This window comes from Vanacampus margaritifer, chromosome 18 (assembly GCF_051991255.1).
Source record: "Vanacampus margaritifer isolate UIUO_Vmar chromosome 18, RoL_Vmar_1.0, whole genome shotgun sequence".
Classification (NCBI taxonomy): Eukaryota; Metazoa; Chordata; class Actinopteri; order Syngnathiformes; family Syngnathidae; genus Vanacampus; species Vanacampus margaritifer.
In genome coordinates, this window is record NC_135449.1 from 17,240,607 (window position 1) to 17,253,721 (window position 13,115).

A 13,115-nucleotide genomic window follows, 5' to 3' on the forward strand; every position below is an offset into this window, starting at 1 on the left:
AGAACTTGACCCCCGTTAAGAGGTAGATAAAAGATGGATGGATGGCAATATAAACCAGAATTCCCTGTTTAGACTAGTGGGGGCACATAGAACATATTGGAAAGAAAGTTTTGGGTTGATATCCCCTTTAATGATTCCATAGTTATGGGATTGCTGCGGAGCAAAGGAGGCACATATTACTATCCTAGAAAATCTTTTTTTTTTTTCTTTCTGGAGAGCTCAGTATTGTTCATTCGGTAATTTTACTGATTTGACATGTCATCATCATTGCTCTCCTTTATTTTATTTTTTTATATTTTTTATATTTTTTATATTTTTATATTTTTTATATTTTTTATTTTTTTGTATGTGGGTGATTATGTGTGTGTGTGTGTGTGTGCGTGCGTGCGAGTGAGTGAGTGTCCCCGGTGATCCGTCCCTCCACGTGTTGGGGGATGGGGTGGGCGCGGATGCCCTCTCCGCTCCGCTACCCGGCCCCTCTTCGGCGCCGGCGCTTGGGCGCGGGGGATCTGGAGGTCGGGGGCTGGGGGGCTGCCGGTTGGTGGGGGTGGGGTCAAGGGGAGGGGCGACTTGGTTGGGGGGTGCTGGGGGTGGGAGGGTGTCTGGGGGCGGCTGGGGCTGGGTTGGGTTGGATGGCGGGGGTGGATGGGGGGCGGGGGGTTCGTGGGGGGAGCGGGGGCTGTGGGCCGGTGGGGTTCCTGGCGGGCCTGCAGTGCCCCGTCCTGCTGCGTTGGGTTGGGGCCGCGTTGGGGTGGGGGGCGCCCCTGCTCCTGGGTTTGCTCTCCGGCCGGTGGCCCCTGTGGGGCCCGGGGGTCGTCCTTTGGCGCTGCCGCGGCCTGGGGGGCCCTGAGGTGTTGCGCTTGCTCTGTCCTGGCGGGGGTCAACGGCTCCCCTCTTTGGTGGAGATTTTCATGCATGCCAGATCCACCACACCAGTATCTATCTCAGAAACTCAGACACAATCTTCCTCAGGTCATCGAATCGGTGGAGGCTGGTGTCTGTGGATCTCACTCTGCTTCGTCTGTCCTTCCTTCTTTTCCTCAGTCTCTCCTTTGGTCTCTTGAGGTCTCCCTGATTTGTTGAAATTTAGATGTCTCTGGGGTTGGTGAAGGACTCTGGTTGGTGGCCTGGTGGGTGGTGTCTGGTCCGGTGCTGGATTTCACTTTCCTTTCTTTTCTTTGGTTCTTCCTCGGGTTTCCTGACGGCCTCACGACTCTGGCTGGAAGTGTTCGGTTTAGGTGAACGGTATGGGATTTTTTTTTTCAATAGGTTTTAGGTGAACTAATGAATACACATTCAGAAAATTGGGCTTATTATATTTTCTTGCACGGACATTTCCGCAAAAATGCGGCCTGTACCGTTGAACGCACCGGCACAAATGAGGTATCAAAAGATGCGGCTCGATCTGACTCTCTGGGAAAAAATGTCCACAAATCAACAACCTTTTTCGAAGCCACGCTACGCCCGCATACATTATCCGACCTATATGATTTTTAGCTCATTGTTGTTGTTTTCCCATCTTTAGCTCAGTGTCAGTGTTTTTTTTAAGGAATGTAAGCTCTCACTCTTGTGCGGGTTCATTGAGAGTGAGCGAAATGGAGAAAAAAAGGCTTTTAACATTGGTGTGTATTGCGTCTGCCAGAGTGGAGCAATTAACGTCAGAGTGAGGAGAGAAAAGAATTTATTTCAAAAAATGTCACTTCAACTCGTCACCATGACCACAATCTTTGCTCACTTAACATCAAATTCAGACATTTTGTAGTCACAAGGGTCTTCTTTCAGACAAACCCACTTTTGTTTGGGAAAAGTCATTTAATAACTTTTATTTCACTTCAAGCGAGGAGAAGTCACACTTTTCCAGTCATTCAACGTCATGTTATTTTGGTTGCCTTTTCTCCTCAATTTTTTAAAATCACAAGTTTTCAACCTGCTCTAATTAGGTTATTTTTCATCCAATAGTAAAAATGAAAACATGCTCGCGTTCCCCAAACCCTTGCCATTCTAACTAGCCTAACTCTGGAATCCGCATCTTTCTCATACAACTCAGTTGAATGTGTGTGTGTGATGTGTCCAACAAGTTGAAATCAAATCCTGGAAGAAAGAATCCTGGGCGTACCTAATCAATTGGCCAAAATGGCCGCCGCCCTGGCCGGGTGGGGAAGGAGGGGGAGAATCCTGGGCATACCTGATCAATTGGCCAAGCTTGCCGCAGCCCAGGGTTCGCCCAGGATTCTCGCCCCCAAATCCCCTTCTTAATTTGTGCAACATTACTGCAATGGCAATAGTTGCTTGAGTGAGCTTGAGTCTCGGGTGTTACAGCAAAATTTGAATCTCTGTTTCCTGCTGGTGATGGTTACCCCTAATACTACATTAGAAGTTGGCAAATTCCAGGGTATATTTGAACTATCCCAAACTAGGTCTTGACAAGTAATTACCATTATACTATATTACTACTCATTATTTCAGTTAGAAGAAAAGACACAATTGAGTCACCCTATGTCTGCGTTGTCATTTGATGCAGGTCGCTGGAGTCCATTCCCATCCCCTTAACAGATCCAGGCCTTGTGTTTCTCATCACCAACTCAAATGTGAAACATTCTTTGGCAAGTAGCCAGTATGCCTTGAGACGTGCACAGTGTGAGAATGCTGCCTCCATCTTGGGGAAACCCAGTCTAAGAGATGCAACAATGAATGACCTAGAAGGTTTGAACAACTATTTTATCATTTTATTCCAAACTATTCTTGTCAGCTCTTTATTGGTATATAGTCAAGCCGTCATCATTCTGTTTCCAGGCTCGTCTGCTTTCATTCCTTCTATTATTCTTCCAGTAGTGGTGTCATGTGATACCATATATTTTGGTATTGATCCGATGCCAAGTAAACACAGGCAAGGTTTTTCTTGGCTCAAAATGAGGCAGTGGTGGTATCATCCTGACTATGATGGGTGATTACAGATACCAGTTATCGTATCTGTGCCAATACCAGTCTTATTTTAATGTGTTGGTAGTCGGGGCGGTGATCTCTATACTATTTTTGGCCTTCCTCCTGCAGCCATTTTATGATCAGGGACTAGAAATGAGAAATTAGATGAATACAAAGGTGGCATACATTTTTGCCATTTTTTAACTACAATAATTAAAAACCCATCCACTAGTACATATTAAATTATAAATATAGTTCAGCGTTGTTGTAAACATTAATATGTTTATTGTATATACTGTGTTTTTATGACTTTGGCGATGGCTGGAGCGTGCCACCTCACAACCAGGAAATGGGCAATTGCAAAGGTGCTCCATAATCAGTTTCTTCTTAGGTACATTAACATTTTCTTCTTCGGTTGTTGCTTCAGGTCTTTTGCTGTTGATATAGCACCTCCATAATGGTGCAACACTGCAATTACAGTTGAAATGCGTTGCTGCCAAGCTCAATCAACACAGCTGGAGTGCTATCAGTGGCTCAGGCTGGAGGTGGCAAGCAAATTAGTTGGAGGTGGCCGCCTCTGAATTTTGTACACAGGAAAAACCCTGACAGGGCCAGTATAGCTGTTAATGATACTGATACAGATACAATAATTAAGGTAGATGCATCATCTATTTGCCAATTGTTAATCACTTTGTAACAATTTTTCCCCCAAAAATCTTTACAATAGCCTTTTTATTTGACCATTTATGACAGATTTTTTTTTTTTGTGCAGATTATCACGTTAGCTGTTCATAATAGAAACTCCTGCAAGACTCTGGCCAATACTTTTCAGACAGGATTCGGGTTTGAATTTCCCGTGCTCTCTCTGCGGATGTGACGTCATGTGCGCATTGAGTAAAGATGGGAAAATGCAGTTTCCAATTTTCATTTTTCGGTGGCAGTGGCATGTGGCAGTAGCATTCAGTAACTTTAAAGTTTTTTTTTTGTTTTGTTTTTTTTACTGACATTTGCCTTTTTATGAAACCACAGTTTATTAAAGCCAGGACATAATTAGCAAAATGTTATTATTATGTTAATAATATCGGTAAATATAAACATCCACTTTTTCTCCACACATTGCTGAGATCAGAATTTTTTTTCTTACTAAAGCGCACGAAGAGATCAGCGAAAAACAAATAATTTTATGTCATATATTTTCAGAAACTGCTTCCCAAAAATTTAAGTAACATTAAATAAGTTTTGAACCTACAATTCATATTTTCATAATTCTGCTGATGAAACATTGACTTACATCTAGATTAATAAAATTTTGGTCATGACCCGAGGGGGTCTGTATCATTTTTACAACTTTGAGGAGGACGGACGGATCATTGCCACACAAAAAAACTCCAAATGTGCACTATTTTATGAGATACATCACGTCCCCCTTTTCCCATTCTTTCCAAAGTCGAGGCGAACGTCTACGTGCGATTACTGTTGTCATGGAGAAGCAGCCGCGCAACACTAAAAAGTACCTTAACGAACGAAGTGTTTGTGAATGCATCGCGGGAAGGGAGGGGATGAGCGCAGCCATTTGTATTGACAATAAAGAAGTAAAACCAACGTCTGCTGTTAACATACTTTAAAGAAAGTATAAAGTATAAAAAACTGTATAAAGAAAAATTATATAAAATAGATTAAAGGGGACCCGAAAAGAAAATTGCAATTTTTTGTGGTTTCTGATCATAAAATATGCATTCCCCAACCTTGACTAATGTCCTTAGAGTTGTGAGGAAAATGACCCATGTTTCTCTTGCTTATGGCAGTTCTTGTCAACATAGCTCAAACAGCATTCTCAAATGGGTTATTTTAGCAGATTGGTTTTATACGTCATTAACCCCACCTTTTTCGGTTTGAAACGTCACTAGGTCAGCCCAAACTCCACCCTCACAATTTTGAACCCCCTACACTCATTATAATACTCGCAGAGGCCGCTGGCGGGGGACCTACGCGAAAGAGAGCGGGGACATGCGTGCAGCCGAAAAGTCATAAAACACAATGGTGAAGTTTTGTTTTAAAACCAAGATCAAACAGATGAAAAATGCTAGACACTCATCTCAACGTCTCATGAGACAAAAACTCACCGAAAATTACGTGCACTTATGGCGCCAGGCTTTAGTTACAGCGGTGACGTTCCTGCTCTCCCCCTTTCCCTCCTTCTGCTATGTTTCAATGAGCATTTAAATCGCAGCTTTCACGATTGATAATCGCATTTTGTCAAATTGCGTTGCAATTGAAAATGCAATTAATCGTTCAGCCCTAATTAAATGTGATGGTTCAGTTTTTTCATTCGTGTAATTTCAAGAAAGATCACATTTGACGGTGATTTTGTGCAGAAAAGTAAGAAATTCCAAAAGCTTCAGATACTTTTTCATACCACTGTAGATAGACTCCATCATGAAGTTCAATTAAGAAAGAATACAAACCATGCATATCCCCAGTTCCTGCCTGGCACAGCAACAAGCTAACTTTGTCTTCTCACTATATTTCAGAGTCAAGAGATCATCTTGATGATGTTACCTATCGTAGAGCTTGTCATGTTATTGGGGAGATCAACAGGACTGTAAAAGCTGCAGAATCCTTGAAGAAAGGTGCCTACCAAGAGTTTGGCAAAATCATGGTGGAAAGCCACAATTCCCTCAGGTACTGAAAAATAAATCTTACTGCTGTTCCTGTTAAGTGCCAAAAGCTTCAAAGCTTAACTCATTCACTCCCAGTCATTTTTACTGAAGCAACCCCCTTCGCTCCCGGCTGGTTTACTGGATTTTGACTGATTTTGCAAGGCCCACAGACTATTGTGTTCTATTGCTATAAAAAACATGGAACCTACCTTCATCAGGAAAAAAAGTATATTTGTATCTATTTCCGTTTTGCAGCAATTAGCATTAGAATATTGCTAAGTTTCATCACTACTCACAAACCTGTTGAAAACACTGGGAAATAGAGCTTGTTGCAACATGACCCTGGCTGATCTTGTATACTCTGCTGCCACCTGCTGGCCGAGTTTTGTAATAACAACCATTGCTTTAAGCAACCTCTTCATGTCAAAGCCTTCTGTATGCTCTAGCATAAAAAAAAAAAAACGTATAAATATGTTTTGGGCAATGCAAGACAGTATTAAAAACATATTTATACGTTTTTGGGTATGAGTTAATGGTGCTTTATTTGCTTTATTGCACAGAATGAAATTAGATTGTAGGCTAAACAGTGACAAGATGGCCAGAAGTAACAATATGGCAGTTTTAGCAGCAGGTGTGTTGTGCAAATATGGCATAAGTAAAAAATATAACATTGTAAATTGATTGTTTGAAACTGCCAAAATTATCAAGAGGATCGAACCCAGGACGCCGTGACTGAAAATGCAATAGGGCTTTTGTTGTTTTCAGTTTCTCATGTCAGTGGGTTTCCAAGATATAATAAGTTAGTGATTACTTTATGGCTATTTCCTTTTTTGTCAGAGATTTATATGAGGTGAGCTGTAAGGAGCTGGATGATCTGGTAACGGCTGCTATGGAGGTGGCGGGAGTGTTTGGTAGCAGGATGACAGGTGGAGGATTTGGAGGTTGCACAATAACTTTGCTGAAAGCCCAAGTCATTGACAGGACTATACAGCACATACAGGTAAATACAAACTGGATACAAGAACTTGCTGCCTTTGTATGCTCAACAATATTTATAGAGCACTTTGAAACAACCACTGCTGCATACAAAGTGCTGTACATGGAATAAAATTACAACATACAAGACAGTTAAAACAATACATTAATAACATAAAAACAGCAAAACATTAAAACGACACCAAGTCTCATGCTGAGTCAAAAGCCAAAGAATCAGGTATATGCCACGGAGGAGACGGGACACCAACACTGTTTCCGGTTACTGTTGCGATGTAAAAGGCCCTGTTCCAATATTCGCACTTCCACCCTTGTGCCCCTCAATTGCGTGTTCCCATTGATCGGTGCGAATAAGTAGGGCAGTGGTGAGCAAATTCAGTCCTTGAGGGCCGGAGTCCTGCAGGTTTTGGATGTTTCCCTGTTCCAACGCAGCTGATTCCAATCAACAGGATCGTTATTAGGCTTCTCAGTTCTCCGAAATGGATCGGAGAACGGAGGTACCGGGAACGGGAACGCGCAATTGAAAGGGGCACAAGGGTGGAAGTGCGAATATTGGAACGCGGCCTATATGTCACAACAGTAACTGGAAACAGCGTTGGTGTGTGACTTAGTGAAGTCGGAAGTCTGTGGCATCTACCGCATGCAAATGAGTTTAACAGCCGGTTTTAAAGATGGGGAGAGAGTTGGCTTGCCTAACATTGAGCTGGAGCTCTTTTCAAAGTAGTGCTGTCACTATCAAATCTTTTTAAAATCTATTCATCGATTATTCCATCGATTAATCAAGTAGTTGCCCCATCACCGCAAACTTTTTCCCTTTTATTTTTTGTTGTTGATGTTGTTAATCCACTAAAGTTGGACGTAAATTGAATTGAGTGGATAGAAGTACTCATAATTTATTATCTTCTTGACCTGTAGAGGGCAAAGTTGGTCCTCGAGTCAGGCAGGTTTCCCTCCTCCAAGGCAGCTGATTCCAATCAACAGGATCGTTATCAGGCTTATGCAGAGCTTGCTGATGAGCAGATCATATATCAATTGTGTTGGAGAAGGGAAATATCCAAAACCTGCAGGACTCCAGCCCTCGAGGACCGAGTTTGCCCAGCCCTGTTCTATACAAACACCAACAAAAAGAGCCTATGCTAAGTGGTTTGCAATCACGATTAGCATTAGCGTTCTAGTGATTACCACAAAAGTTAAACAAACACTAACTACCATTTAGTTCACACATACATCATTATATCTACAGTTCACATATAGTGTCTTGAAAGTCACTTACAGATAGTCCTTCAAGAATAATCCATGGACCCACTATGTATTAGTGAGCATTTTTTAAGCAAATAACATCCGCCATCTGGCCACTTGATGGTGCACCAACAAAAGATATAAGACCACAGCTACCATTGTGTATAAAACATGGACAGCCCAAACATGGTTCCGGCGGAAGTTGACTTATCCGACTTTGTTGACTTTTTTTCCAAGCCCTATTTCCAAGACTGGGACCGGTAATGTCAAAGGTTCGATCTGGCCTGAGTCTCTGCTTATAGTCCTCGTAGTGTATGCCTGTCTGGTTCGCTAAAACCAAGTTCAGGACTTTTGGTTGGTTGGTTGGTTGGTTTGTTTATTGAACATATAAACATAGAAAAACCTAAAACACATTACAAGTATAAAATATAAGTTGAAGTAAAAAAAGGAAAAAAAACCAAGAATAGGAAGAAAGAAAAGAGTATACATGTTCCAAAGGGAATAGGAAAAAGTAAAAAACTTATCTAGTCCTATCCCTTATGTTTTGACTTATTTCAATAGATAAAATAATAGGTTAATATATTTCAATAAAATAAAATGTATAAACCTGTTTGTGTATACAACTGCACTTTAACATGTATGTACATTTACCAGTAGCATATCTACATGTAATTCATAAGCATACACCATAATAATTCACATATACACTTTTTATACAATTATTAAATTTTACTGCATCTTAGAGCTTTGTCTACATTTATTGCGACACCCCTTCCCCACTTATTTTCCCTATTTGTTGCAAACAATTCGTATCCTTCCAGTCCCATGTAACAATTTTTTTTCATTATCAAGCCATGTTTCAGATATGGCAATTATTTTGAATGTATTTCATTTATTCAGGTATTCTTTGATTTTTTTTTAACATTTCTGTAGAGACTTCTACTATTGAAATGTATAATTGAAAGTGCATTTTTATATTTTTGTTGAATTGATCGTCCATGTAATAGTCGCAAGTGAAATGCAGTGATCATTTTTGTAAAAGTGATTGTCTGGGTCCAAATTATTGTCAGGGTCGAATGTCTTGTAGTCAGCGTATTCAAATGTTTTCAAGTCCATATTATTTATGTTCATCATGTTAATCTTTCCTTTGTGTTACTGTGTTGATATGTACCTTGTGGTATATTTTTGTCATAATTTACAGTGAGTTTATTGTATTGAATCCCTTGGAAATTGTATATTTCTCATACTTTTGTGGATTATTTGTCTTTACTGAGTTTTGGTGTGCTGGTAAGGGGCATGAGTAATCAACTTATGTCATAAGTATGTTGATGCAGTTCAGGCATCAGTTCTTTTTTTTTTTCCTTATAACAGCATCTGTATAGTCCTCATTTATGAAAATTTTTGTTCCCTTAAGATTCTTAGCTTTTTGTAGAATAACTGATTTGTCCTTAAGTTAGGTTTTCAGTTATCACTTTCATAACATTTCCCTCCTTCTCAGTCCATGACTCTCCTGGTCACTCCAGAATTCCATCAAAGATTAAATTGTTCCTCTTGGACTGTCCTTCCAAATAATCCATGTATAGTAAATTTATTTTTTACCTCCTGTATCTCCCGTGAGAGTGTTGTTTGTTGAATCCACAATTATCGATACGAAACTTTTAAAATGTTCCTGTTGTTGTTGTAGTAGTGCTATGAACATGTCTTTTTGCTGCTGCATTAGTTTATGCACTTGAGTTATGGAGACAAACTCCTCGTTTGGTTTCTGATCAGTCTTTCGTGGTGGCAAAGCCTACCTTTCACAACTGAGGCCCCAGTTAATCTTCGCTGAGTCCCGCAATGACACTGGCGTGCAAACAGGTAGCAGTGATGGAGCCAGCCAGAAAGCAAGCAAGACCGACGGGCGGCGGCGATGAAGTCAGCAAGCAGGCCCGGCGAGCGGCGGCGGTGGTGGCGCCAGCGAACAGGCCCGTCAGGCGGCGGGGATGAAGCCAGCAGGCAGGCCCCGTGAGCGGCGGCGATGATGACGACGTTGACGAAACCAACCAACAGGCCTGGCAGCAGCGATGGAGCCGGCAAGCAAGCCAGACAGGCGGCGGGGATGAAGCCAGCAGGCAGGCCCCGCGAGCGGCGGCGACGAAGCCAACCAGCAGGGCCGCCAGCAGCGGTAGAGCCGGCAAGCAAGCCCGACAGGCGGCGGCGATGAGGCCAGCAAGCAGCGAGTGCAGCGATCCGTTCAGACGAGTAATTGACGTGAGGACGATGAGCAACAACGAGAGCGAGAACTTTTGGACTTAAGGCGTCAAGGGCTCACCACCTATGGGAGGGGCCAAAGGGGTCGGGTAGATAGAGAGATCAGGACCTTGGTGGACCGATCCCCGGATACAGAAGCTAGCTCTTGGTACATGGAATGTCACCTCTGGTGTGTGAGGTAGAGAACTTCCCACTTAACATAGTCGGACTCGCCTCCAAACACAGCTAAGGTACCAATCCTCTCGAGATGGGTTGAACTCTTTCCACTCTGGAGTTGTCCATGGTGAGAGGCGCAGAGCAGATGTGGGCTTATTGATTGAGTAAATAACCGGTCAGTGCTGATTGACTGGAGTCCCCTGAGCCCCCCACCCCCCCAAAAAACTGCACCTTTTAGAGTGGCCTTTTATTGTGGGCAGTCTAAGTATGGTGTCTAATCAGCATCTTGATATGGCACACCTGTGAGGTGGGATGGATTATCTCGGCAAAGGAGAAGTGCTCACGATCACAGATTTAGACTGGTTTGTGAACAATATTTCAGAGAAATGGTGATGTTGTACAGTATATGCGAAAAAAGTTTTTGAAATTTAGATCTTTTGAGTTCATCTCATAAAAAACAAAAGTGTTGCTTATGTTATTCTTGTTGAGTGTATGTATAAACGTGAACGTAAACACATAAAATCCGTATTGTATTGCAACATGAGTGAAAGCGGCTGGCATTGAATGAAATTTTTTTAAATGACATGGTCAAAAAACTTTCCAAATGTTGCAGTGTGAAAGGAATCTAGCCAGAGCACATAACCATGCATCCATGTTTTCATGCTTTCTGGAGGTAGTCTATTAATTTACTTCATCTGAGCACAGATCTGTTCATTCATGTGTACCTGTACCTCACTGTAGATTGTTGTATAGACTGCTTTTTAGATGCTAATTGCGTGCGTGCGTGCGTGCGCGCGCACTTTCTGTTCCTCCAGGAGCGATACAGTGGAACCCCAGCTTTCTATGTTGCAACTCCTTCAGAGGGTGCTCGGGCTCTCAAGCGGTCCTGAATTCTGCCAATGACCTTTTGCACGTGACGTCACAGCCTTCATGGGAACGCTCCTTCCGGCACGCTGGACGGCAAAATTAATACTCTGTTGAAACTCGTAAAGCATATAGTCCTGTATCTATCTACAGTAGTTTTCTAACATTAAGCCACTTTTTTTCTTTTCTTTTTTTGGTAACATCAAGCAATGTTAAGCTTTTTCTTCAAGTAAATATAAACAAGTGTTACTTTTAGGTATCTCCTCTAATTTCTACATTTTTTGGCCAATTCAAACTGTTTCAACTTTAAACTGTTCTGCTCGTCCTGATCAAAAAAAAAATCAAAATAAAAGCCAAAAATTTCGATTTTTGTTTTTTTCCAATATTTTTTTCAAAATAAAAGCCAAATGTAGTTTTGTATATAAATTTTTTTGGGGCCAATCCAAACCGTTCCAACTTCAAACTGCTCGGCTTATACCTACAGCATTTTTTTTCCCAAAATAAAAGCCAAAATTAATATTTTTGTTTGTTTATCTCCTAATTTCTACATTTTATGGCCATTTCAAACCGCTCCAACTTTAAACTGTTTCATCCCCACCACGATTTTTCTGTCAACATTTTTAAATAAAAGCCTGAATTTAGGATTGTTTGTTTGCTTTTCTCCTCTAAATTCTACATTTTTGGCCAATTCAAACTGTTCCAACTTTAAACTGTTAGCCTGGTGGGCCACCGGGCTAATAAAACACAGTGGGAAAGCCTGCACATGTATTGAGTATTGGTATTTCGCAGACGTTCGCCAGACCCTCGCAATCTATTTATATGCTCACATAGAGCTGTGCAATTTATAGAAATTCAATTCCAATTATTACACTCCACAATTACAAAAATCGGCATAATCGTAAAAAAAAAAAAAAGATTATTAATACTAATTTTGAGTTGTTTATACTTATATATTTGCACCTTTTTTATCTTAAAATGACTAATTTAATACATATTGTTTGGTCCAAAAGGAACTTACAAAATGATAGTGTTTCAAATAATTTTATTTATTATTTATTTAAATTATTACCAAAATAATCATGATTATTATTTTTTCCATTATCGAGCAGCCCTATGCTCACAAACCGGTTTTATGCTCGCAAAGGAATTTTGAACATGAAGAAAAGGTGTTTGCAAATATAAAAACGTTTGTAAGCATAAAAATGAGTTGCGAGAGTCTGTCAAACGTCTTTGTAACGCTTCGCAATCTTGAACGAAACTTGACGAAATGCCAACTCTCGCTACATGTGCGTGTGCGCACCCTCGCAAGCCTGCGCTGCTCAGTGAGATACGGGTTTTAGTAAAGGAGATGGCATTACCTGGTATTCTTTGCAAAGGTGCTGAACATCTTCACCCAAGTAGATGATGAGCGATTTGATGATGCATTCTCTTCTAATTTTGATGTCCATTGTCTAATTTAGAAAAGTCACATACACTAACTTTTTAACTTTAGATTCTACGGATTATTAGTTATCAAATGCCTCATCTAAAACCTGCAAGGTCCTTGTTATCTTTGTTTTCAAACGTCCTCCCCTGCTTTGTATAACCTCCAACAGTTTGGGCGAATATTTGTCCAGTTCAGCAAAGAATTGTGTGTATAAGGGGACCGTTGTAATCCGTATGAACTCTGCACAGATCTGGAAAATAAAAACAGATTGTGGAGAAAATAAATGTAAATTGACAAACCTCGCTTTATTGAATTAAACTTTAAATATCTCTAAAATTATTATTTTTTTATATTAATTAAAATGAACACAATTGAATGTAATAAACCCTTGTGGTTCACGTAAATTGAAATAAAGTTTACCAAATAATACTTTTTTTTTTTCCTGAGAGCTCAGTATTGTTCATTCAGTAATTTTACCGATTTGACATGTTTTTTTTTGTATGTTTTTTTATGTTTGTGTAAAACCTATTAAAAAATCCCATACCGTTTACCTAAACCGAACACTTCCAGCCAGAGTCGTGAGGCCGTCAGAAGACCTAAGGAAG

General features: G+C 40.8%; 1 protein-coding gene across 3 annotated transcripts in view; it reads left to right on the forward strand.

The window, feature by feature from the left end:
- galk1 (galactokinase 1) overlaps positions 1-11,726 on the forward strand; it is an 18,848-nt gene extending 7,122 nt beyond the window's left edge. Inside the window, exons 5-8 of one of the 3 annotated variants that reach the window (XM_077551554.1) lie at positions 2,522-2,703; positions 5,454-5,604; positions 6,420-6,582; positions 11,036-11,726. In XM_077551554.1, the coding sequence (XP_077407680.1) occupies positions 2,522-2,703; positions 5,454-5,604; positions 6,420-6,582; positions 11,036-11,110 (571 nt within the window). In that variant the 3' untranslated portion in view covers positions 11,111-11,726. The remainder of the gene's footprint in view (positions 1-2,521; positions 2,704-5,453; positions 5,605-6,419; positions 6,583-11,035) is intronic. The other 2 variants (XM_077551555.1, XM_077551556.1) reach the window with 2 other exon arrangements.
- The last annotated feature ends 1,389 nt before the right edge of the window (positions 11,727-13,115 follow it).